Here is a 27891-nt window from a genome sequence, read left to right as displayed (position 1 = left end):
TGTTTGTTTTTCATCTTTACCTTTTCTGAAAAAAAAAAAATCTTTAGATCTCTATCACACATGATGGGTTCTTTATGATTAAATTAGGTTAAAATTTTTCATAAAACTGTAGTGTAAATGATTTTGTGAATTCCTCATTGTATTTTATCAGGATAGAAGCAATAATTTTTTAAAATATTATCTAATATCTAATAGTTATTCAGATATTCCTCATGGTCTCAGATGTGATTTTTTTACCTTGGCTTGCTCAAACCAAATATTGTATGCCATTTAAAAAAAGCGAAACAGAAATCAACTACGGTCTTTTTTTGAGGAAGGGGTAACCCCTAAACCAGAATAAGTTCAGAGAGGCCCCACGACCACAGTCTTAATTTCTATTCCTTGTAAATGCCTCAGGGTAATTCTTAGCTTCTGCTATATGGAAACTGCATCCCTTTGTCTTTTATACAAATTCCTTTAAAAAAGAAATGGAAGTAATTTCTCTTGATTCTTTAAAAAATGAAGTAGAATTTTTGTAGAACAGTATACAAACCATAAATGGCTTGATGAATCTTCCTAAATTGAGCACACCCACCTAAGCAGGTCTCTGACCCAAGAGATGGGATTTTCCCAGCTCCAAAAAGCGCCCCTTCCAGATTCCCCAAGGGTACTCACTCTCCTGACATTCAATGTCATGGGTTCATTTGCCTTTTGAAAATTTCTTCTTTCCCTGAAAGCGGAAGCCCAAAGTAGAGAAGCCACAAGAAATATGTATATTTTAATTACTTATTTTGAAAGCCCACCTTCAAAGACATTTTAAATGATATACTGTATATATTTTCACACAAAATAATTCCCACAACAATGTTTTACATAATGGTTTCATTCAGTGGCTCCCTCTACTTCCCTAGAATTGGGATTTCATCCAAAACACTAAAGGTTAAGTTATCAATGGAACTCAAAGAGTATTTTGTTTCCATTTGTATAAGTCGTTTAATGTTTTTTAAGTCCACGCATATGTTAACAATGGAGGCAGTCAATTACAGGGGAGCTTAGCAAGGCATTCTTAGAGTTCTCTTCAGTGGTGAGCAGTGTCAAAGCGGAATCAGGAAAAGAGCAACCCTTTTCACTGAAGGAAATTATTTTAATTAGTAATTCTCAAAAGGGTAATAAACAGTCAAATATTTCTGAAATCTCCTGGCTTTGGAGCAAGTAATTACAATGAGCATGCAATTAAAAAAAAGAAAGAAAGAAAGAAAACTAAGATGAGGGCATGTACAATCAATTAAATACAAGTAATTACATTATGAGGGCTTCATGACCAGTGTACAGTGCATTAACACTGTGGAAAAGAAAGCCAACAGACAGCACAGTGTATGTGCAAGTCTTTCGAATATGAGGTTGGTTTTCAAGGTCTTCTAGACTCTAGGTTGTGAGGCTCTGCCACTGGTAGCAGGTAACTTTCTAATGTGCTGAACTGGCAGGAGTGATGGTAGCATGCCTATTTGTGGTATCTAGTGAAGCTTTCTTAAATCACTGGTATGCTCTGCCTAAATCAGATCACATGGATCCTGCAGTTGGCATCTGGGTGATATTGTGATTGGTACGTAAGTGTAACTTGGCTCTGTGTGCCTGGAGTTTTTTTGTGTGTGTTTTTTTTTGTTTTTGTTTTTTTGGTTTTTTTTTTTTTAGGGGGAATAGGAATCTACCATCTCTGGTGTGTTTTTCAATGTGGCATGCCCTAGTGACATTAGTGGAGAAGTGATTTGCTAAAGTTAGAAAGTAAGATTGAACAGCTGGGTTGAAGGCCTGTACTAGGTTCCCACCAGCTGTTTCAAAGGGATGGAGAGGAGCCACCCAGAGTGCTTTGCAGCAGCTGTGACCCCGAACCAAAGGAAGCTTTATTTCGAAAGCACACTAAGAATAGATACAGGCTCCTGATTTTAAAATATTGCAGAAGATTAAAAGCTTTCTGGGTATAAACAGTTCAGGTCACTTTTTAAAAACACAAGTTAGTTTCAAGATATATGGAAATTTACATGTGTATTTTACATATATATATTAATACACATACACATATGCTTTTATATATATTCTGATATATGCCAGTTGATCTCACTCTAATCTATATTAGCTTTACTTTGGATGAACTTTGTCATCGGGGTGCTTTAGAATCAGGGCTTCATAGCGTTGTCCTTATATTTGCTCAGAGACTTTGCATAGGAACTGCCTTTTGGTTTTTTTAGTTCTGATCGGTTGGCTATAAAAATATTGCTATAGTGTCAGAAGCACAATGTGCGTTCAGACAATGCTGTTGAATTGAATCTGAAGTCATGCTTGTAATAAATATTATAAATAGTATATTTTGCAACTTCTTAAAATGTATTCTATATGATATTAATAATTAAGTGAAAAAAATTACACTTAAAATGAATTAGAGAAATGTGGGAGTAAGCTAATTTAAATTTAGAACCTTTTATATGCCTACGTATTATATAAATTTTAGGAGAGAAATACAACATTCAGTGTTTTCCATATTTATTTGATAACAGAACCCTTTTCAGTGCAGGGGCGAGAGGGAATATCTTCCAGGAGTTATGTCTTAGAGAACAGACTTGAGGTTACCATGCCCCATGACTATGTCTCCTCACAGTCTGGTTGAGCCTGAAAGGTTTTGTTACCTGAGAGGTAGATTTTAGGTTGAAATACTAGATGCAATTGGCAGAATCCGAAGTGTTTTTTCCTCTGGTGAACTCACAATGACTTTGTATTCATTAGTCCTTTCCCTACCCCGCAATGTTTCTCAGTTTAGGTAACATATGATAATATTTGTACATTTTACTACACTCTTATATTAATATCATATATATTATGTATCTGAGTATGCAAACATGAACTTTTTTTCTCAAGTCATTTAAAATGACTGCAATTCCTAACCCAAAATGAAGTGTTTCTTCTAATATAACTATTTTTCAGAATACATAGCAAAAATGTTTTTTGTAGCTGGGCTCAGTGGCTTATGCCTGTAATCCCAGCACTTTGGGAGGCTGAGATGGGCAGATTTCAGTGAATTTTTTAAAGTGAAAAAAATTATACTTAAAATGAGTTAGAGAAATGTGAGATTAAGCTAATTTAGACTTAGAACCTTTTATATGCATATGTATTGTATAAATTTTAGGAGAGAAATACAGCATTCAGTGTTTTCCATACTTATTTGATAACAGAACACCTAAGGTCAGGAATTCAAGACCAACCTGACCAACATGGAGAAACCCCATCTCTACTAAAAATACAAAATTAGCTGGGCGTTGTGGTGCATCCCTATAATTCCAGCTACTCAGGAGGTTGAGGCAGGAGAATTGCTTGAACCTGGGAGGCAGAGGTTGCGGTGAGCTGAGTTCATGCCATTGCATTCCAGCCTGGGAAACGAGAGCGAAACTTCATCTCATAAAATAAGTTTCTGTGTAAATGTTAAAAACATAAGATATTATCATGAAAAGGTAGTTTCTTAGAAATTGGAATTCATCTCTACTCTTTTTTTGTTTAGAAAAAATTTAGGAAAGTTTAATTTACATCTTGAATTTTAATTAAGTAATTACAACTAGAGTCAATTATAAAAACTGGTTACATAGCTTATTGTAGAATGAACACATTTTATAAAACATTAACCCTATTTGAATATTTTCCCTAATTATTAAAATAATAAAAACTACAGGCAATATAATATCAAAAGTGTTAATAAAAACTGAAGGCAAGTTAGCTAAAGTTACTATCAGAGACTGGTTTCTGAAGGAACAAGTTTTGGCTTTTCAAAGCGGCAGGGCCTTTAGAATCACATCCCCAGCTCTGGCTCAGTGTTCCAGCATTGCTCATGGCAAATTCAGATGCTGCTTTTGTATCTCCAAATCTGTCTTCAGAGTCTTTTTACCTCTTTCTTTTAAGTTATAGTGGAGAGTTGGGGTTCTGCTTTGTATTTACTTTTTTAAAAGAATTATTGTATTTCTTTCCTTCCTTTCTCCTTAACAACTACAGGATCATGTGGACCTAATTTGTTTTATTGTCACCAGAGTCCCTTTTCTTGACAGGATATGCCTAATTAAAACCAGGCAGTTAAAAAAAAAAAAAAAAAAAAGCTAAGTTTTGCAGGCAAATTGACATACTGAATGACTCAAGGGTTTCAGGAGGAACAAGGAGGGTTGATGGTGTGTTATTGAAGCAAGAGGAGGACCAAGCCTGCAGGAGATGTTGTTCCAGGACAAAGTCAGGCTATCAGCAGTGCTGACGGTCCGTGACCCCTTTTCCTTCCTTCCTAATGGCCCAAGTTATACACGTCAGCCTCATTGGGTTCATAAGGCAGTATTATGTCATGGAAAAAGCCCTAGACCTTACAAGATTTGACTCTGCTCTACCACATGGAAACTAAGAAACTTACTAAGTTGGTTAACTTCTCCCAAATCCGTTTCTTTTTTTTTCTCTTTTTTTCCAAATCCGTTTCTATATCTTTTTTTTTTTTTTTTTTTTTTTTTTTTGAGATGGAGTCTCACTCTTGTCACCCAGGCAAGAGTGCAATAGCATGATCTTGGCTCACTGCAACCTTTGCCTCCTGGTTTCAAGCGATTCTCCTGCATCGGTCTCTTGAGTAGCTGGGATTTCAAGTGCCTGCCACCATGCCTGGCGAATTTTTGTATTTTTAGTAGAGAGGGGGTTTAACCATGTTGACCAGGCTGATCTCGAACTCCTGACCTCAGGTAACCTGCCTGCCTCGGCCTCCCAGACTGCTGGGATTACAGGCATGAGCCACTGTGCCCGGCCTGTTTCTACATCTTCAAAATGGACATTAGTAAACCTGTTAGGTAATGATCAAGTAAAGAACAAATCTTCCTATATTCGTTTTATAAGTACTTACAGATAAAGACATATATGATGTGAATAAGATTCAATTGTTACATTTGATACTTAGAACAAAGTGTTTATTGAAGTAAACCCATTAAATATGTTTATTCATTCATTCCTTTAATGCAGTCACTTATTCTCTGAGTAGTTTTTTAATGTCTGCTGTGTGTCAGGCCTTCTGCACTTAGTCCATAGTTGGAACTACTGAGAAGTTGAAAGCTTATTTAAAGCCTCCTTTCATTTTAACACCATTGAAAAAAAAGTCTCATGGAAAGGAAAAATCTAAATGTATCCTGTGAAGAAAATACCATTTCCTCTGGTAATTATGATGGTCTATATCCTGTTTAATTCCTTGCACGGGATTTCTCTCCAAGTCAATGAGAATTGCGTAAAAAGTCTGAAGGCAGGATGTGCCTCATATGAGAAGGAGCCTTGTGGCTGATCGTCAGACTAAATTGAAACCATTATTTGTTGTGAATATATAATTAACGTGGGGGTCAAAAATGAAAAATACAGCTGTAAGAGTAGGTTTCTTCCTTTGATAAAAACAAAAAGTCAGGAGGGACAAGAAGAAAACAGTTACATGGGGCATGCATTCTCTTTCATAAGAACAATCAAAGATATTTTAGGCTAATCTTTCTTTCTAGATACAATAAATGCCTCTCCCTTCTGGATTAGGCAGATGACAGCAATAACAGTATTGCAGCTGGGAGTCTCGCAGGCTGACAGGTGCTGGATATAGGATGCCCCAGATTGTCCTGTGAAGTACAGGCAGTGTGCAGAATGATAGGCCCTGCTGGATCTGCCCAAGGAGAAGGCAGCCCCTGTGTCTGTTGACACCTCGTTTAGATTCTCCCGCTCACTCAAACAGCTGCCAGAGGCAGCCATAAAATATTGCTTAATTATAGAATTTCCCTTGATCCTCTTTATCCCTTCCTTCTATTGCATTTTTTCCCTTTTGTGCCTTTCTCTAGTTCAGAGCACCTTTAGGCTAAGCACTCATGGGAGTATTATGGTGGCGCCTTTTCCAACTCACAGTTAAGGGACAGACAAAATTTTAGCCCTGCACTATAGCTGTGGAATTATTTTCAGAGGCTGTAATTAGTAGGTATAGGCTCAAATGTGGAATGCAACATCATTTTTTAAGCAGGAAGTGGGTTCATTTTGGGAGGAGGATAGCTGTCTCATTTTTTTCTGATTAGAAAAATAATGCTTACTGTGTACAGAAAGAACAAAGAAATGTAAAGATATGAATAAGGCCTACTTCCCTCTCATTCATATGTATTCTGTTTACCAAAACAGGATTATGTTCACTCCCACACTGTATTTTAGCAAATACAGATCTATGTCGTGTTCAGTCTTCCATTGTCTGACTGTACCATAATTTGTTTAACCATTCTATCACCATACAGTAAAGACAGAAACTGCAGTGGACATCCATGTGCATACATTCTGCATACTTGTATTGGTTTGAAATCATCTCTGTGACTTACAGGGATGTGAAATGAGATCATTTATTTCTCTAACGTTAAGGAAATCTGAATTAAGGCACTCAAGGGCTGGTTCGGTGGCTCTGCCTGCACCTGTCTTTCTGCTAGTTTTTCTTACTGAGTGGTTTCCATTCCTCATGATTCCAGCTGGCCGCAGCTCCAGCCATCATGTTTATATGTCAGGCTGGAGAAAAGATGGAAGGGTGGGAAGCAGAAAAGTATGTCTATCCTTCCGTTTAAAAACCTTTTCCAGAATCCCACACAGCACTTATGTTCATTGTCTAGAACTTAGTCTTTTGGCCGTACTTGGCACCGAAAAAGGGAGAGCAGATATTTCAAAGCAATCAACCATCTCAATCATTCCCATGTAATTGTTTTCTGGGAATAAAAGCTTTGTGGAAATGGACTTGCTGGATCAAAGCTTTTCCCAGGTTTTTGTTACACATTGATACACTGCTCTCCAGAAAGATGGTACCAAGTTAAGTCTAGTAATATGGGAGAATAACCCTCAGTAAGTTTTTAAGTTCTTTTGTGTGCATTTTATGGGCATTTTAAAGCTATTTTCCTGGAGCTCTATTTTTTCTTTTGTTTATTAAATCATACATTCTATAAAGAGGGAGGTGGAGGTTTTACTATTTACATTTTTTTTTCCTTCAAAATCTATGTCTGTACAAGTAGAACATTCATTCCTAGCACTGGAAGGATATTTAAATGTTATTCACACAAATTTCCTCTACTTCTAAGGAAACTTCTTTGGGGGCTAACCAAAGTAAGGCAGCTGTCTCCTGTTTTGAAAAACTCCTTGTCAATTAAATAAAAAGCATAGTGTAAAAGTGACTCTGCCCAACTTAGTGTTTAGACAGAAATGTTTGGTTTACACCATGGTGTAACCATCAGCAGTTCCATAAATAGAGGAATCATCTGCCTGCGCTTCCCTCTTTTGGGTGGGGTCTGTTTTCTACTTCAGTGGAAGGACATTGGGGTCATCATTATTGCTGAAATTTTATTACTTTAGATTTTATCAAAAAACTTCATGTCACCAGGTCTGAAGAAAAAAAAAAATCAAACTTTTTTTTTCTACTCTCACGCATCACCCAACACAGCATTTTTGATTCCCTAGTAGACACCAACTGGGTGTTCTGTAATTTCATTCAATTCCAACACTAGCTCCCCGGAGATAGTGTCAGATCTCACAGGCTAAGGGCTCAGTCCCACAAGACTGTCCCCTTCCCCCACCCCTTTAGATGCCAGTTGCAAGCTACAGGTCATGACCTGTGCTTCTGACTAACTCCATCCTTGGATTTGATCCATTTGCTAGAATGACTCACATAACTCGGGGAGACACTTTACTTACATTTACCCATTTCTTAGAAAGAATATTACAAAGGATTCAGATGAACAGCCAGGCGGAAGAGACACACAGGACAAGGTACTTGGAGCTTCCTTGCCCTCTCTGGATGTGCCACCCTCCAGGGTGTTCAGCTATCCAGAAGCTCTCCAAACCCTGTCCTTTCGGATTTTTATGGAGGCTTTATTACATAGGCATGATTGATTACATCATTGGTGATCAACTCATCCTTCAGCCCCTCTTCCCTTCCCTGAAGGTTGGGATGGGGGTGGACCTGAAAGTTCGAACCCTTCTGCCACGTGGTTGGTTCCCCCCTGGCAAGCAGCCTCTTCCTAAGGACATCTAGGAGCCCACCAAGAGTCACCTCATTAGAACAAAAGATGTTCCTATCACCCAGGAAATTCTGGGGATTAGGAGCTCTGTGTCAGGAGTCGAGGTCAAAGACCAAATAGTAAAAGATTCTCCTAGCACCTCTATCTACAAGGAATATAGGAGCTCTAGATTGGCAATGGCGACAGAGATTTCTTTCTTAATACATCACAGTATCACACATGATTTCCTGATTTAGTTATTCAGATTGATTTATTAAGATAAGCTTTTTTTCATCTTTCTTTATCTTGCAAATGTTACAGAATATTCACAGCTCTTCAAAGTTAGAAAAGTGACCGAAGGATTATTATCACTGAGGGATCATTTAGAAACAAGTGATTATTCTAGTGCTACTAACTTAAAAAAAAAAAAAAATGCTGGTGAATCAGTAGATGGCTGTGCTGTATATATTCTTGCAACTTTGCTATAAATTTAAAGGTATATTGAAACAAAAAGTTATGTATGCACAAATAGATGTTGATTTTATATGATAATTTTTATCTGCTACTTTTATGAAGAAGGATAGGGTTTGAATGGGGAAATGAGTTATAATTGAAACAAATACATATTTCTGTACTTTGTTAAATAAAAAAATCAAATCAATTGTATATTTTTCATTAACATCCACTTGTGGGTACGAAGGTAACTTACTGTTTGGAGTTTACATAAACACACTTGTTTAAAACTACAGCATTTTTTAGGCTAAATTTGTTTTCCCGTTAGCTTAGGTCATAGAATCTTCAAAGCTTGCATTTCTGTAGCTGGTATGTCCTCTCATATTTTTGAACTATTATCTCCTTGAAAGTGATTAAGAAGTTAAATTAGGTAAAAACTTCTTGGACATTTCTTTGTTAGGAAAAATGGAAAGCCATTACATATTCTTATGCTAGCATTCAGTCTTACTGGCTTTTTACTTCAAGCTGAAGTCCCCGTTCTACTTTAAATGTGAGAGACAGTCTTGTGCTGACAGGAGATGCTCATTACCACCAAGGCAGTCATTACCAGCAAGGGCACTAAAGGAATTGCCGCTTTGGCTGCCTCTCACACTGAATCTGAGAGTTGCTATTATTAGAATGCAAAAAAAAGGGGGTCTTTGGGTGGGGAAACCATGTGAGACTTGTGGTTAGCTAGCCCTTTTGTGTTTTAAGAATATTTTTATCTCTGGGTAATTATTACTTAACTACTAAACTACATGAAATCAAGTTTATCGGCCAGGTATAGTGGCTCATGCCTATAATCCCAGCACTTTGGGAGGCCAAGATGGGGGTATTGCCTGCTGTCAGGAGTTCAAGACTTACCTGGCCAACATAGTGAAACTCCATCTCTACTAAAAATACAAAAAAAATAGCTAGGTGTGGTGGTGCATGCACATGTATCTGTAGTTTTTGCGGTAAATTGATGTCTACCACTATTTCTCTTCATTCGCTTGTGTTCATTACACTACAATGTGTTCATTGATATTTTTTCCTTTTTTTTTTTTTTTTTTGGCATTTGAATTACTCAGATCCCTTTAAACAGTTTGGATAGATTTTCACAAGGGAAAGGAAGGGAACTAATATTTATAGAGTGTCATGTGTATCTGGCACTGTGCTAGGTACATTACTTTTGTTACTTGATGAACTTCTCAAAACATCCTCATGTAATGGATGTTCTTATGCCCCTTTTACATTGGAGAAGACCAAGGCTTGGAGATGTTACTTATAGTAATCTCTTAACCAGTTAATGGCGGAAGCAGATCTCAAATCCACTATACCACTCTGCCTCATTTGAGTGATACTTTCGACTGAAGATGCCAAGAAATACATGTAAAGAACCACTGTAGACTGGGTTTGAAATGTGAACCATAAGCTATGTTTCCTGATGATAATTTTCGAGGTCCCCAGTAGTACTCTCTGCTTCCTCTGAAGCCTAACTTGGTCCCTTTTGATGCCCCAAATTTTATCTTCAATCGTCCGAATAATTTGTTGCAAAATGGGACCCTCACTCTGAAAAGCACCTCAAGTCCCTCTTGAGACACTGGGCTTCATGCCAGCCCCTTTCCCAGTTCAAGTTGTGTCATGCCTTTCAAACATGTGCAAAAAAAAAAAGTGTCAAAAGTGTCTCTAATGGCCAGAGCCAGGGTGGCTCATCCTCTTCCCAGAACAGAAAAAAACAAAACCAACAAAAAGGAATTAAATCTCTTCACATGAATAGAGGAGAAGCCAGCCTAACCCGAAAGAATTTTTGGTTTTAAAGAGGATTTGCCTTCTTTTTTGGGGCTAGTGACATTTAATTCATTTACCCCATTAGAATGGAGGGAAGTGCAGTTTTAGCTTCGAGATATTTTACATTTGGAGTGACTTCGGACCAGCCAAGCACTGGCTTAATGTCCCATTTAAGAACAACTGGAAAAACAACATGTTAAAAACATGTGTTAGGCACAGCGAGCCTGGAAAAACAATTTTCAAAGTATTTTAGCACTTAGAGTAGCTTAGTGGGTGCTCTAAAAAACAAACTTATTTTTAAGACTTATTGTGAGATTGAAGCTGATTCCCAGATGCTAGATGCAGCTGATATGGGAAACATTTCTAACACGCAGCTATTGAGATAGAGTATCAGGCTCTGGACCGAATTTATAATAACAAAAACAATAGAGTCTGTGCTGTTTACCACCATACTGCTGGTTCTTTTCTTTTCTTTCCTCCCCTCCCCTCCCCTCCCCTCCCCTCCCCTCCCCTCCCCTCCCCTCCCCTTTCTTCTTTTTTTTTTGAGACAGAGCCCTGCTCTGTTGCCTAGCCTGGAGTATAAAACAATGACGTGATCTTGACTCACTGCAACCCCCAATTCCCCAGTTCAAGCCATTCTCTTGCCTCAGCCTCTCAAGTAGCTGGGATTACAGGCAACCACCACCACATCTGGCTAATTTTTTTGTATTTTTAGAAAATGGGATTTTGGCCAGGTGTAGTGGCTCACGCCTGTGATCCAAGCACTTTGGAGGCCAAGGCAGGTGGATCACCTGAGGTTGGGAGATCAAGACCAGCCTGACCAATATGGTAAAACCCTGTCTTAAAAAAAAAAAAAAAAGAGGATGGGATTTTGCCATGTTGTCCAGGCTGGTCTCGAACTCCTGACCTCAGGTGATCCTCCCACCTTGGCCACCTAAAGTGCTGGGATTACAGGTGTGAGCCATGGTACCTGGCCTATTGCTTATTGTTTTACTGCCATCTTCTCCCCACTCATTTGACTGCCAGCTCCTTGAGGGCCTAAATATTGCAGGCAGTAATCACCATATGCGTGTTTAAGTGTCGTGAATTCAACACTGAATGCCTAGCAAATCCCAACATACATATTTGGGTGCAGCATATTCAACATACACAGAATACAGTGCTATTTCTGCACTTAAGATCCATATCACTTCATCTGGATCTTTTTTTTTTTTTTTTTTTTTTTTTTTTTTTTTTTTTTTTTTTGAGACGGAGTTTCGCTCTTGGCTCTTGTTACCCAGGCTGGAGTGCAATGGCGCGATCTCGGCTCACCGCAACCTCCGCCTCCTGGGTTCAGGCAATTCTCCTGCCTCAGCCTCCTGAATAGCTGGGATTACAGGCACGCGCCACCATGCCCAGCTAATTCATCTGGATCTTGAGTGTAGAAATAGCACCATATTCTAACTCTGGAAGAAATTGGCCACATTGGACTTACTGAAAGATAACATAATATACACAAAACCTAGTAGACTGTATTATTCAAAAGCTTTTCAGTGGTAATTTTCACCACACTCCACATTCGCCAAAACACATTTTGAGGAGCAGAGCAAGATGGCATGAGCATGTAGTCCCAGCCTTGGGAGGCTGAGGCAAGAGGATCACTTAAACCCAGGTGTTGGAGTACAGCCTGGGCAACATCTCTTCAAAACGAAAGAAAACTGAGTTTGGAACTGAATCCCTAAAGAAAATGTACCCTGCTATAAATACCTGTCTAATGAAAAAATGGATGAATACATTCCACTTCCTATTGATAATTCTAGAATTCACCATTCATAAAGCACATCTTTTCATCTTTTCTCTACTTCTAATTCTTATCCTATGTTTTTGCTTGTGAGAAAAGAGAAAAGTGGAATACAGACTACCAAGTACATATTTTATACTTGACATCTGGAAATAATATCACGAAATAGACTCTTGCATTGTTGTGCAGTTCCAACACCAGAAACTTAAGGTGATTTATATATCTTTTATTTATTTTATTTTTTAATTATGTTTTTGAGACAGGGTTTTGCTCTGTCGCCCACGCTGGAGTACAGGGGTGTGATCACAGCTTACTGCAGCTTCGACCTCCCAGGCTGAAGTAATCTTCCACTTCAGCCTCCCAAGAAGCTGGGACCACAGGCATATACCACCACACTTGACTAATATTTTGATTTTTTGTACAGATGAGGACTTGTTATGTAGCCCAAGCTGGCCTTGAACTCCTAAGCGCAAGCAATCCTCCTACCTCAGCCTCCCAAAGTGCTAGGATTAGCTCACAGGCGTGAGCCACTGTGCTCAGACTATCTATTTTTTTTTAATAGTGTTATTGATCCTGACATGAGAAGAGAAAAAAAATGCTGGTATTAATAATAAAATTTTTTGCAATGCAGCCAAAGTTCTTTAATATGGCTCTTGGCCCAAGTCAAACAAGCAACAAAAACTCCCAGCCCCCCCCTTTTTTTTCCCCTTCTTGTGTTTTCAGAGAATAGGAAAAATGAGGTTAAGCAAGAATTTTGCTTAGTTTGAAGAGGCAAAGTGAGGCTTGCCAGTGCCGGGTGCTGTTGGGGTGCGTGGAGCAGATGACGGGGTGTCTCTAACACAGTGGCTGAACTGTTCACCCTCTGAAGTGAGGCTCCTGAGTGACACCCTGGAGCTGTCCTGATGAGTCACCAGCCTTCCAAAGTGGTTTTCTCTGGAAAGTGGCACATTCACAGTGCCACTTTTTTCCCACCCCAGGACAAAACTCCAGTAAACGAATCCCTGCAGGAACCACGGATATTATAGCCCTAATTTGGTTCATCTGCTCTTTGGGACTGACAGCAGCTTTGCTTGACTCAGCTTCTGCCTGACTGAGTAGGTTCAGATAAAATGAGTTTGCAGAAAAGTCGGTGGTGCTCAGTGGGAAGGATGGGAGGGAGATGGATCACCACAGCTGGCCGGGGCAGAAGCACTAGGAGACCTTTCATGCGGCTGCTGTGCCTACTGCTGCTAACTTAAACAAGTGGAGGCTTCTTGGCAAGTCTGTGAGGGAAGTTGAGGATTAGAGCCTGGTAGTTAAAAATACAATCCTTGCCATTCATTCGGAATTCCAGAGAACTCTGAAATTTTTTGAATTGGCAAGTGAATTGTAGAGACCGGAAGCATGCACTGAAATAACTTTTCTGGTCTTGGATCATCTTTTATTAGAGGATCCTAAAAAAATCCCCTATTTATATATCAGTTATTATTCCTGTGTCATAGACTGCAGCTATGCTTGATGAGCTGCCTAAGTGAAAATCTGACCGGAAACTTTTAACTATAAATTCTTTGTAGTTTCAAAGAAGGATGAGCTTTCTTACCCAACACATTTCTGTTGTGTGAACAGTCACCTTTATTATATGGCATGAGTCCTTTTTTTAAATAGCTTTGGGATTTAAATTCTGAATGCTTTGCTAATAGATGTGTCAGCTGTGCACATTTGCAGCTTGACTTTTACCTCTTTGTATCTTTTATTCTAATGCATTAAAATAGCAGGAGATGGTGCCGTTTAGGATTTAGGCAGAATGAAAGAAGAATTATAAGCAATAGTAGTGTTTTAAAAGCTGCTTTGGGACAAATAATTATCAATTTGTATGGTAGAGAGAATGACAACCTGGGAGGGAGATTGATTACTTTAGGGTATCCAGAAACACAGAAACACAATAAAACCTAAGCTATGTATCCTTCAGCCAGTTGAAGAGCCATTACTTTATTTTTGATTGTCAACATATTGAAGCTCAAAAGCCAACTCCACATTATGCAAGTGGACCAATCCGAGTTAAGCAGGGGGATCAATGTACTGGATGGCTACTAATCTTAATATTATGGCCAGGAGAGGTGGCCCTTGCCTGTAATCCCAGTACTTTGGGAGCTGGTGGATCACCTGAGGTCAGGAGTTTGAGACCAACCTGTTCAGCACGGTGAAACCCTATCTCTAGTAAAAATAGAACAATTAGCTGGGCTTGGTGGCATGGGCCTATAATCCCAGCTATTCGGGAATCTCAGTTAGGAGAATCGCTTGAACCCTGGAGGCAGAGGCTGCAGTGAGCTGAGATCACGCCATTGTACTCTAGCCTGGGCAACAAGAGTGAAACTCTGTCTAAAAACAAAAAAACACCCTCATCTTAATATTATAAACAGGATCAAATTGGATTGCTAGTTTAGGTGTGGGTGGTGAGCTGAGCATGCATTGTGATGGGGCTTCACTTGTCATGGGCTCCGTCCATGATGTGGTCTTCCTTCTGTGATGAGCTCCCTGGACTTTCCACTGCAGTGGGCTCCCTCTGTGATATGGCTCCTACTGCAATGGACTTCCACTGTGATCAGCTCCCATTGTGTTCTGGTTTTAGGTGACAACAGAGACCTAGAGAAAGGATGTATTTGGGCCTGGGAGAATTAGTAAGCGTGCATACTACCTGTCTTTGTTCTTGTGGTTCAGACTCTCCTCTGGTGTTGCTTGGCAGAGCTAAGTACCATTGGCAAAACAAAACAAAACAAAAGGTACTAAATACTCAAAGAAATGTAAGCTATGTTAAGACATGATATGTCATTTCCTAGGTCTTGAAATCTAAATAAGAACACACTGATGGAATGTTTAATTTGATTTAAATACAAGTAGCATTTATCTCTGACATACAAGGAGAAAGTAAACCAGCTTTTGCATGTGGTATTCTAACTCTAATTGGGGAAAATTTCAAAAGTTTAATATAAGTCTTGGGCAAGTCTTCTTGCCAACTGGTACAGGATTAAAAATTGGCATGGCATTTGTTGTCTGCTGACAGCGGGTCAGATCTACTTGGCAGACCCTATCTGGGAATTTATCAACCTCATCCAAATCTGTTTTGGTTTCCACTTTTAACACTGGTGGGTCTAACTGGACTGAGTCACAAAGAGCATGTTGCCAAACTTTCATTTAGCAAATTTTAAGCTAATTGTTTTTAGTATGTACATTTGTTTTAACATTAAGAGGATGGTGAATTGACCTAGTAAATAAAAAAAGTTTTAAGAATCTAATTTTCTGTAATAAGACAGTTTGCTTATACTTAAATGGGGCTTGTAAATATCATATCATAGGCATGGCAACTTTAAAAAAAAAAAAAAAGAGATGCGGTCTTGTTATATTGCTCAAGCTGGTCTCGAACTCCAGGACTCAAGCAATCCTCCTGTTGCAGTCTCTGTAAGTGCTAGGATTACAGGCGTGAGCCACTGCACCTGGCTGGCATTATTTTTTATATGCCTACGATGTGCAGAACACTGCTGTGTCCCACAGGGCCATTTCTTTGGAACATTTCTTCTAGAAGAGCTTGTATTCTACTGGAAGAGAAAAGAGGTAGTAAGGGAAGTGGCTACAGAGGAATTTCACTGAGGGGAGAAGACAAAGAGGATTAAGTATAATTGACTTTCAAACCAGTCCGCCTTGGTTTTATGACCCCAGGCTGTCTTTAAATTCTCATCTCATTGGTATGGTTCTCTTTAACTGCTCAGGTAGGTTGTGGCAAAAGAAGAGGCAGGTTGGAGGTTGCTTCCAAGTCCTGTCCTAACTGCTCTGTTGATGGAAGGGAGCCCTGATATCTGACACTGTGTATGAAGCTCTAAAATGTTAAATAAGTGGGGGGCAGAAAAAAGACAAAACACTTATGTTTGAAGACAAAATCTTTCACCGTAGAAATAAGCAGCATGCTGCTAATAATTTTAAATTCTCTCACAATGAAGCACTTGTAATTGTTCCTATTTTTATATCTTTGTATGTTTCCAGCAATACAATATATATTACATGGGCCTTCTCTATTTCAGAAAGTCTTTGTTGTGTGGCTTCCCTCCATAAAGTTAGTGTGGGTAAATTCATCCAAAAACACTAGGACTTTTCCTGGATGGTAAGAAGCTGGATGATTCTATTTTTTTGAAACTGAGTTTTGCTCTTGTTGCCCAGGCTGGAGTGCAATGGCACAATCTTGGCTCACTGCAACTTCTGCCTCCCGGGTTCAAGCAATTCTCCTGACTCAGCCCCCTGAGTAGCTGGGATTACAGGCACGTGCCACCATGCCTGGCTAATTATGTATTTTTAGTAGAGACAAGGTTTATCCATGTTGGTCAGGCTGGTCTTGAACTCCCAACCTCAGGTGATCTGCCTGCCTAGGCCTCTCCATGTTGGTCAGGCTGATCTTGAACTTTTGACCTCGGGTGATCCGCCCTCCCAAAGTGCTGAGATTATAGGCATGAGCCACTGTGCCCAGCCTGAGGATTCTGTTTTTACAGATAAGATTTTTATCTTTGCCTTTACTATGTTTGCAAAATGTTTTTGATTTTTACAACTAGCCAGTACATCCCCATCATGCATAATGGATATACTATCCGTGGTTGTTGAATAAACTTGAACCGAGTGTTGCCAACCTTGGACTTGAGGCTGGAGCTACCTTCTGTGCACTCACTGCTGAGTAAGTGAGTTTGGGAAGTCAGGAGAACTGCCCATGAAATCTGTGACTCTGGCAGTCATAGTATTCCCAGAACAGACCTGTTTTATCCTCACAATGAGGAACTAGTGTACTGTTAGCTTTTTCACACCATCACGTGGTTATGGGTAGTGTGACTAGGATATCTAATTAGGTCACACAGGGTCAGAGCTAGTATGAAACCCAGCTACCCAGGTATATGTGACTCCAAGACTGCGGGTGGTTTTGCAGAACCCACAGAACCTAGCAGTAGCCTGCTCTGTCTGAAAGATGCCTATGTGAGTTGTGCTGTCAATTCATGGGCCATGCTGACCCAGTGGGACTTGGATACCAGGTGTCCTTGGGATATGTGCCTAGAGGTGAGATAGTGAATGGATGGTCAGACAGAGAAGATGGGGGAAGGGAAGGAGGAAGGGAGGAAAACCGGAAAGACTGGCAGAAGGGAAACCCAGAGGCCATTGCACTCATCGGAGTGAAAGGTCATGAAGGAGGTAGCCCTAGCTAGAGAGGAGGAAACTGGAGCAAAGTTAACACCCCCTCCCCAGGTTCATGGGAGAGGCCAGTCTGAGGGGAGTGTGACTTGGAGGGTGAGCATGCTGCCCCACCAATTTCAAAACATTTCAAGCCCAAACATGCAATTTACCTGATTAATAAAATGGCTTTTTACATTTATGTCTTTCTTGCAGAAAATATCGATCCATGAGGGAAAACTGATTTCACACGACACAGTTTTTCACAACCTACCATTTCCAGCCAAATATCTTCTCAGAGAAGTGCTGACCTTTTTTGCCCTTTGGCAAACTTCATGTTTTTTGTCCAGCTTGGGTTGTTCTCTAAGCAGAGACTCGTAATGTGATTGGAGGGCAGGAATCGGTTGGTCTTTCTGGGACTGAAAGAATGAGGCTGTCTGGGAATCAGTGGTCCAAGGGGCCCCTGAAGGAAGGGGAAAAGCCCACTCCCACTTATATTTGTTACAGGTACCATCATTAACCCAACATGCTACCGGGGCTCTCCGTGGGAAATACTTGTGGAGGATTTTTTTTTTTTTTTTTTTTTCAGTCCAGGAAAATAAAATTCTTTTACTGGCAAGAAAAGTTTTTCTTCCTCTTAGGAACAGCTATTCTTTTTCTTTTTCTTTATAAACAGCATGGGATCAGGTGATTTATTCCATTTGTCTTCTGATTTGAGCCACACAAAGATAGGAGCCAAATGTGTAGTTTATCTTCAGGAACTTTGTGTGTGTGTGTGTTTTTTTTTTTTTTAACTTTTTTTTTGAGATGAAGTTTCACTCTTTTTTTTTTTTTTTTTTTTTTTTGTTCTTCGAAAGGACGAGAAGTTTCACTCTTGTTGCCTAGGCGGGACTGCAGTGGTGTGATCTCAGCTCACTGCAACTTCTGTCTCCCAGGTTCAAGCGATTTTCCTGCCTCAGCCTCCTGAGTAGTTGGGATTACAGGCATGCACCACCACGCCCTGCTAATTTTGTATTTTTAATAGAGATGGGGTTTCTCCATGTTAGTCAGACTGGTCTCAAACTCCCGACCTCAGGTGATCCGCCTGCCTCAGGCTCCCAAAGTGCTGGGATTACAGGCGTGAGCTACTGCACCCAGCATCTTCAGGAACTTTTTATGACTTAACGACCTGTGTATTCATGCCTCAGTTTTCTTTTTTGTCTTTTTGTACCTTCATTCGTATTTTTGTTTTTACTAGTTATGAAAACAATACATAATCACTGCTAAAAACCTGGAAATACAAAGCAGTTTAGATAAGAAAAAAGAAATTACCAGTGAGCTTTTTATTTGCATGTATTACCATACATAGTTTGGTATTCTTTTTTCCCCTTTTTTCCATTTTCAAATATGAAAACTGTACAGTGTATGTATTTATAGAATACATGTATGTAGGCAGGTTAGATATGCTTGTGTATGTGTGTGTATTTCCAAGGGAAGTTATACTTTTAAAACAGCAGAGAGACTTTTTCTTGCTGTAGACTAAGCAAGGGAGTAAAGCCAGGAAGGAGGTGGGAGTAGCAGGGAAATGGGGATTAATCTAGCTAAATTGTGGGTCCTGGCAAACGCTAAGATTACACTGAGAAATACGAGAAAGGAAATGACTCAGTAACATTGAGAGAGGAGCAGAGATGAGGCAGCAGAGTCAAAGAGTGAATGGTTTATCCTGGGTTTGGAAAGCGGTGGGAAGTAGACGGAGCTGGAGCCTGAGGCACTAAATGATTAGAACAATAGGGGAATTTAGTTTTCAAATGAAATCATCAGGGCTGTATTAAGTGCCTCTTGTGAGCAATAGCTCACTCTTACTTGTTGCATTCAGCCTGGAAGCCACTCTTGACATCATGTTAGTGCAGCCTTAGAGCTGATGTCAGTCAGGTCGACTGGTCTGCAGAGCCGGGAATTTGAGTGGCTTTCTTCTCAGAGTTGTTTTGGAGCAATGAGAACTGCTCACTTAAGAAAGGCTCCCTCTTGTACTCCAGCCTTTGGGGAATACAGTGAGTGACACTTTTAATTAACAAATCCACTGGGAACAAAACTCCTTTAAATGTGTTGGCTGGGTGTGGAGTTTGAAGGGTGGGCGGTGGAGGCTCCCACTGCACTGTGGGAGTGCTGGGACTTCAAGCCATGGGTAAGCTATACATCTTTGGGGTCAGAACTATCAGGATGAGGACAGGAATGTCCACCCAGAAGGTCCCACACTCTGTTCCAGGGGACTTAGGCTGGCAAGCTGTGCTGGCACTCCTTAGGCAAGATGAGCTCATCTGCCACTTCAGATGCTGGGCTTCTATGCTAGATGTTCCTGCTCTCACCACATTCAGGAGCCACAGCCCACTTGTTCAGAATGGGAGGGGAGACTGGGGGACCAGCATTTGTGAATGCATCATTCCAGCTCTTATATTATTTCTACAGCTACAGCTGGTAGCTGAAATTCTGAGCACACAAGTGTCCTTGTACATCTTGCAGCAAATGATGTATATTGCCACATCTCACCCGGGCCTGTGCTGATGTTGGTTCTAGCACAGCATCAATATCCATGGTGTCAGAGGTTTATGAAAGAGGGAAGGATTCTTTTCCTTCTGGTATTAGGGTGGAAAGTATTTATGTAGGACATGTCTGCCTTGGAAAACATGCTGCTTTAATAGAATGAGTTTTGAAGGTATAATCAAAGCATTTCTTAGCTGTAATTATTTTGCTAAAGGGAGTTACTTAACTTTGATATCCTCATCAATTAGTTTCTCACTTGGAAGGCCTGAAACAAGCCTGAGGTTGGCTGTGAGTTTCCACCTGCCCTGAAGTTGATGGATTTTGTGAAACTTTAAACAGAACTACATTTGTTAAACTGAAAGTGTAACTAAAATTATTGTTTTTATTATTATTTATTTTATTATTTAGGGAAATGATTTTCATCTCTTTTTACTTCAGTCTTTCCCTACTTATTTGTTTATTTGGAGATGGAGTCTTATTCTGCTGCCCAGGCTGGAGAGCAGTGGCATCATCTCAGCTCACTGCCACCTCTGTCTCTCGGGTTCAAGCTATTTTCCTGCCTCAGCCTCCTGAGTAGCTGGGATTACAGGTGCGCACCACCATGCCCACTAATTTTTGTATTTTTAGTAGAGACGGGGGTTTCACCATGTTGGCCACGCTGGTCTCGAACTCCTGACCTGAGGCGATCCGCCCACCTCTGCCTCCCAACATGCTGGGATTATAGGCATTAGCCACTGCGCCCGGCCTTTTTTTTTTTTTTTTTTTTTAAATCACATTCATTCTAAAACCTTAGAACTTTAGACCCAAGTTTTCACTCAAGGCAATGGATGAGTTCCCTGTGGCAATACCCTCAAGTCTTGGATTAAGAAATCTGAATAAGAATGTTAGCTGTGGCAGTATTTAAAGGTGAGGAAACAGACTGAAAAGGAAACCAGACAGATACAACTTAAGTGCTAGGAAGTTTCTAGGCGAATTAAACCCAATGAAAGTAAAAGTGATTTCCTATCTTAAAGATTCAAAGGAAGCCGGGTGCGGTGGCTCAAGCCTGTAATCCCAGCACTTTGGGAGGCTGAGGCGGGTGGATCATGAGGTCGAGAGATCGAGACCATCCTGGTCAACATGGTGAAACCCCGTCTCTACTAAAAATACAAAAAACTAGCTGGGCATGGTGGTGCGTGCCTGTAATCCCAGCTACTCAGGAGGCTGAGGCAGGAGAATTGCCTGAACCCAGGAGGCGGAGGTTGCGGTGAGCCGAGATCGTGCCATTGCACTCCATCCTGGGTAAGAAGACCGAAACTCCGTCTCAAAAAAAAAAAAAAAAAAAAAAAGATTCAAAGGAGGCCATTGTTATTCAAAATCGAGGTGTGTTTAATAGAAACAGCAATCATGCTCCTTTTGCTGTGTATCTAAGAAAGGTCAGCAGTGTGGGCCTGCCTGGAAGAGATCCGCATAGTTGTGAGGCCCAAAACAAAGGGCTAACGTTTAGTTTCTTCTATCAAAGTTTGTTGTCTTTGATGGATTTGGAAAGATCTCTGATACTGGGCTGGGCGTGGTGACTTGTGCCTGTAATCCCAGCACTTTGGGAGACTGAGGTGGGAGGATCACTTGAGCCCAGGAGTTCAAGACCAGCCTGGGCAACATGAGGAGATGCCCACCTCTCCAAAAAAAATATGTATTTTTTGAGACGAAGGCTTGCTATGTCATCAGGCTGGAGTGCAGTGGCACGATCTCCACTCACTGCAACCTCTGCTTCCCGGGTTCAAGCAATTCCCCTGCCTCAGCCTCCTGAGTAGCTGGGACTAAAGGTGCATGCCACCATGCCCGGCTAATTTTTTGTATTTTAGTAGAGATGGGGTTTTACCGTTTTAGTCAAGATGGTCTTAATCTCCTGACCTTGTGATCCACCTGCCTTGGCCTCCCAAAGTGCTGGGATTACAGGCGTGAGCCATCATACTTGGCCCCAAAATTTTTTAAAAAAATGAACCAGGTGTGGTCGCAGGTGCCTGTGGTCCCAGGTACTCAGGAGGCTGAGACAGGAGCATTGCTTGAGCTCAGGATGTCAGGGCTGCAGCGGGCTGTGATTATGCTACTGTACTCCAGCCTGGGCGATGGAGTGAGACTCAAAAAAAAAAAGCAGCAGCAGAAAGATTTCTGATACTCTTTCTAAAACAAAGTAGAAGCGCGGGATGAATCTACTCATCTTTAATATACATATATGTATCATAAATTCTCACTAAAGGAAGAGCTTGATAGAGTGGGATGGGGTCTGTAAAGTACCAGGAGTGATCTGCAATGTGGTTTGGAAGGTGGTAGGCAAAGCTGGAGGCCACATCTACCTTTCTTAGAATGTACTGGAAACTCTGAGCAGAAGCTCATGTTTCATGTTGGGCTAGTTTCTCTGTGATTAAGTCATAGTAACAAACTAGAAGTCGTATGTAATCAAAAGTGTAATCATGTCAATCATGTCTTCTCTGTTAGAAACCTTCATGCCTTGGTATCTAAGTTTCCCCATAAGCTGGCACTAGTCAACTTTCCTACTATTATTTCCTGCAGCTCTGCTCTCCAGCTACACTGTTGTCTCCTTGCTTGGTGACAAGTGAGCTTCTTGAGGGTTTTATGTGTCACCTTTGTGGATCTCGAAGTCCTTTACACTCCTATTGTGAGAGCTCACTAATGTGGTGTTCAGAAGCTGGTTTCATAGGCTCATATTTTGCTTAATGACAGCCAAAGGGATCCCATTATGTCAATCATACGAGTCAGGAGAGTATGGGGGATTGGCTGGGCAGGAGATCATGGCTCCTCTTCCATTAAGGAGCTCACACTATGGCACCCCAGTGATTGGATGGCTGGGAAGCAATTAAGTGCTGGGGAATGCAAGCTCCATGGGCCAAGGGAAGGTTTGCTGGGCTCACTGACTGCATGCAAGGGCCATCTGGACAGCGAAGTCTTGGGCTTGTGTTTAGAGAGCCCTTGCAGAATCCCCAGTGTGGCCTTACCAGGGTGCAGGGAAAAATAGGCAAGTATGTCTTTGGATGAAACCGAGTATAGCCTGTCAACCACTTATAAGCAGATCCTAAGGGAAGAACCAGTGTTATTAACTGTCATGCTGTTGTTGGTGATGATGATGATAATGAAGCTGACAATTAAAAAGGTAACTAATTGTTTTCCTTCTTTTAGTCACATAGAAAAAATCACCACATGGCAAGACCCTAGGAAGGCGATGAATCAGCCCCTGAATCATATGAACCTCCACCCTGCTGTCGGTTCCACACCAGTGCCTCAGAGGTCCATGGCAGTATCTCAGCCAAATCTTGGTAAGCCCCAAGCTTTTCTTAAAAAAAAAAAAAAAAAAAAAAAAAAAAAAAAAAAAAAAATTTGTTTTGTTTTGTTTTGTTTTTTGAGTTGGGGTCTCCCTTTGTTGCCCAGGCTGGTGTTGAACTCCTGGGCTCAAACAGTCTTACCCACTCAGTCTCCCAAAGTGCTGTGATTACAGGTGTGAGTCACTGCACCTGGCAGAGCCCCAAGCGTTGACTCCAAGCTGAAGAAACAAGTGTTCAATCAAGGGGTGGTGGGACCCATAAGTGGCTCTGTCTCTCTCCATGTCTCTTCATGCACCCAGACAGTGTTTGCTCCTTCTGGCTGCAATACTATGTTGCCCTTCTGCCACCTTTGCCTTCTTTTCTTGATCTCTTTACCACCAGTTCATGATACTGCTGCCTCAGGTTTAAACTACAGTTCTGACTTGCCCTCCAATGGCCTTAATTGGAGTGGAAAAATCAGTTAGGCTTCCTGTCTTCATCTCAATTCAAAATTGAGGTGTGTTTAACAGAAACATCAATCATGTTTCATCTAAACTAAGGCAAGTAGGGCACATACTCTCTTTGGGTGACTTTGACCCTTGGCAACTGCCTACAGGTACAATTCTAGTCTCAAATCCCTATCCTTATTTCCCTTTTTTTCTTTTTTTTTTTTTTCATAATTGCTGCATAATACGTGTCAGATAGCAGGCCAGGTGCTTCCATGCCTTACCTTATGAAAGCCTTCCAAAACTCCTACAAAAAGTAACCGATTCCCCTGTTTATAGATGAAGAAACTTTCCCAAAGTCACGAAGCTTGTGGAAAGCAGACCTGGAGAGCAGGCTGGTCTGATTTTAGAAGGGAGTTCAGCATTACATAACCTGCAGGTGGCTTTTCCCCATACCTGCTGGGGGATAATATGGCTAATTTTTTACTTCACTTACAGTATTTAATAAGTGTGATGTTTAGACTTGAGAATATTTTCTGCTAAAATTCCACCCAGTAGAGATGATCACCAGTGAATTAATATACTGCAGCAACACAACCAGCCAGCTATTTTGGTAGTCATTCCCTTCCTTCTCCCCAAGGCTAAAAATAAAAAAAAAAAAGGGACCAATTTTAAAGTTTTACAAAAGATGGTTGCATTTTCAGATAACATTTCCATTTAAGATCAGATATCCAGATACACTTTATACACACCACAGTTAATTTTAGGGAGTGAAAAGAATCTCCTGTTGGATTTTCAGGAATGAACAAGATAAAAATGGAAGCGTTATTCCTGGACACCCTTCCCTCATACTGTGGCTTAGCCAAAGTGAATATGAACTCAAGTAGACCCTAGTCTGCTTCAAGTGTCGGTTCTTCCAGGAAGTCTGAACCTACTGCTTTAAAGCTTTCAGATGTACAGTTTTCAAAAAGCAAATGACATGGAATAACCTCTGTTGTGTTCCTTATCTGAAGGGCAGATCAAGGAAAATGCAACCAGCTGTGGTGCCAACAGTGGTAAACCAAAGCCTCCCATGAGTCATTTTATCCCAAATATACAGGAGCTCATGTAGAAAGCAGATGCCACTGTAGTAGAGACCACAAATTAGGTGGCATTAGACTGGTTTTACAATTTCTTTAACCACTTATTTTTCATAAGAAATTCTAAAAACTGATTATTAAAGTTTTATCTTTAACTTTGTATCAATTATAATTGGAAAAAAATCTTTTATGAACCCAGTTCACAAAAAAATAAAGATAAAAAATCAAACACTTCAAAGAGGCATTTACAAAATCAGTCTTCCTCCAATCTCCCTTTCCTCAGTCCTCAACGTTGTTTCCTGGAGCCAACCAGTGCTTCTAGTTGTGTGTGTGTGTGTCTGTATTTATTCATACTAAGGTTAACATATCATAACCACTGTTCTGTGTCTTGCTTTTTCCACCTGCCTGTCCGTACATACAGAGTTGCTTCTTTCTTTTTAAAAATTGCCTATTAGTCACATATATTAATATGCTATAATTTATTTAACTAATTCCCATCTGGTAGATATTTAGGTTGTTATTAGTGTGTTGCTAGCATACAAATACTGGCGTGAATATCCTTTGTCATGTTCTTTTATGCACTCTCCTTAATTTTTAAAAATTGTGCAACACACAGGAAGTGGACTAATTAAAGAAGCTTGAATGCTTGGAACTTGATATTGAAGGCACATGTGAGTCTGCCTGCATATGCATACATGCGTGCACACGCACACACACACACACACACACACACACAAAGTCCAATTGCATTAGTAAAGTACATCTAAAGAAGTTTAATCTGAACATTTGGAAACAAATTTATCTATAGCTCCGTAAAATACCTTAATTTTCAGATTTCTATTTTTATTTAATTTTATTATTATTTTTTAAGACGGGGTTTCACCATATTGGTCAGGCTGGTTTCGAACTTCTGACCTCAGGTGATCCGTCCGCCTTAGCCTCCCAAAGTGCTGGGATTACAGGCGTGAGCCACTGTGCCCGGCATAATTTTTGTTATTATTATATGAGAAAGAGTCTTACTCTGTTGTCAAAGTTGGAGTGCAGTGACACGATCTCAGCTCACTGCAACGACTGCCCCCGGGTTCAAGCAATTCTTATGCCTCAGCTTCCCGAATAGCTGGGACTACAGTTATGCACCACGATGTCCAGCTAATTTTTGTATTTTGTATTTATTTATTTGTTTAGAGACAGAGTTTGTTCTTGTTGCCCAGGCTGGAGTGAAATAGTGTGATCTTGGCTTACTGCAACCTCTACTTCCCGGGTTCAAGTGATTCTCCTGTCTCAGCCTCCTGAGTAGCTGGGATTACAGGCATGAGCCACACTGCCTGGCTAATTATGTATTTTTAGTAGAGACGGGGTTTCTCCATGTTGGTCAGGCTGGTCTCAAACTCTGGATCTTAGGTGATCTGCCTGCGTTGGCCTCCCAAAGTGCTGGGATTACAGGCATGAACCACCTCGCCCAGCCCTAATATTTGTATTTTTTGTAGAGACAGGGTTTCACCATGTTGGCCAGGTTGGTCTTGAACTCCTGACCTCTGGTGATCCGCCTGCCTTGGCCTCCCACAGTGGTGGGATCAGGCACCCGGCAGTTTCCAAATTTCTAATAAGTAAAGGCAGTGAATTTCTCAAGATACACATTCTGAGTTTTTTCCAACAATATTTGTGTATTTACCCATTGCAAAGTGCATATCTAGCTTATGGAGAATCACAGATGTGTCTGAAGGATGGAAATACAACCATGAATGCCAAGTAAGTTCCAAAGACCAGGAGTTAATTTAGAGTCTCTATACAGTCCTAATAATAAATGATTTACTCAGACTATTTTATTTCAAACCATAACTCTGCCTGTGTTTAACAGTCTTTATTATAAATCTTTAAGCATATAAAAATAAAAACAGTAGAGCTGGATGTGGAGTTGCATCCCTGTAGTGCCAGCTTCTTGCAAGGCTCTGAGGTGGAAGGATCGCTTGAGCATAGGAGTTTGAGACCAGCCTGGGCAACAAACCTAGTGAGACCCCCATCTCTTAAAAACTAGAAAAAGAAATGAGCAGATTCTTCTCCTCTTACTCTTCCTTCTTCTTAAATCTAGAGTGACTTTGTAAAAATAGGATGTTTTTTGATGGAATGCAGCTGACAAATAAGTGAGCTAAAATGATAGGTCTTCTTTAATGGGAGGCATTTATGTACATGTGAAAAAGATGTCAAAATAAAGTTAATAACATTACTATCAGATGACAGAATAGTACCTTTTATAACTAATTTTATGTATTTCTAGAGCTGTGATGTAATCAGTAGCATAGTTAAATACATTCATCAACAAATATCCTTGTATTGGTGCCCTATGTTTTTATAGGTTAGGCACATGGACTTGGGTGTCTTGACTGCCAGAATTTGAATCCTGGCTCTATAGTTGTTAGTTTGGTGACCCTTTAAGTTACTTACCTGTGCTTTGATTTCCTCATATGTACAATAGAGATTATAATATATGAGGAACTTATGAGTTTATATATGTAAAGTGCTTAGAATTATGATTGCCACATAGTAAACTAAAATATGTTTATTCTTATTATCATTACTTTTATGGCAAAAAACTATTTTATATTTTATTTAACTATAGCATGTTATAGTTTAAGACAACTTACTGTTCTTTATAAAGGCTTTCAAGAATAAAAATGAGTTTTGGGGGCTGGTTATATTGCAAATTGTTTTAAATTAGGAACAATATATTCATTATCTTCAGTGAGGTTAGTGCCCTCTGGTGGAAGTGTTTCAGTTACCTCTCCCAGAAGAAACTTCTTGTCACTAGACACCTTATTTTTTATAAGAGCTTTAGATGTATTCCTGTGTGTTGTAAATCAAACAATATTTTTATTGTGAGAGGAAAGACCCATTACTTAGTCATCTTGGTGTAAATGACTTTGTAAAAACAGGATTCTTTCTGCAGGTTGGCAGATTTGTTGAACAGTGAGTCTAAGTAAAATGAAATAAGCTCTGAAAGGGAAAATTGCAAAAATATATGTATATATTTTTGCTCTTCTCTCTCTCTCTCTCTCTCTCTCTCTATATATATATATATATATATATATATATTTGCACTTTAATTCAAATAACCATCAAATATATATATATATATATATATATATATATATATATATATATATATATTTGCACTTTAATTCAAATAACCATCTCCAGTTTGGTCTAGCTTAAAACTAAAATTTTAGTTTTTGTATTTGCCAAATCTGGTTTTACCAATTTGGATTCTTTCTGAGCAGATTAATGGCCTTTAAGCCTGAATTCCCAGAC

The 27891-nt window shown here is 40.0% G+C and overlaps 1 protein-coding gene across 4 annotated transcripts in view; it reads left to right on the top strand.

Moving 5' to 3' along the window:
* WWTR1 (WW domain containing transcription regulator 1) overlaps positions 1-27891 on the top strand; it is a 233783-nt gene that overhangs the window by 150203 nt on the left and 55689 nt on the right. For all 4 annotated transcript variants that reach the window (XM_074405481.1, XM_074405482.1, XM_039480177.2 and 1 more), the window contains one exon: positions 22939-23075. In XM_074405481.1, the coding sequence (XP_074261582.1) occupies positions 22939-23075 (137 nt within the window). The remainder of the gene's footprint in view (positions 1-22938; positions 23076-27891) is intronic.

This window comes from Saimiri boliviensis, chromosome 9 (genome assembly GCF_048565385.1).
Source record: "Saimiri boliviensis isolate mSaiBol1 chromosome 9, mSaiBol1.pri, whole genome shotgun sequence".
NCBI lineage: Eukaryota > Metazoa > Chordata > Mammalia > Primates > Cebidae > Saimiri > Saimiri boliviensis.
The sequence above is the reverse complement of the archived record's forward strand: the minus strand, read 5'-3'. Positions and strand labels throughout refer to the sequence as shown.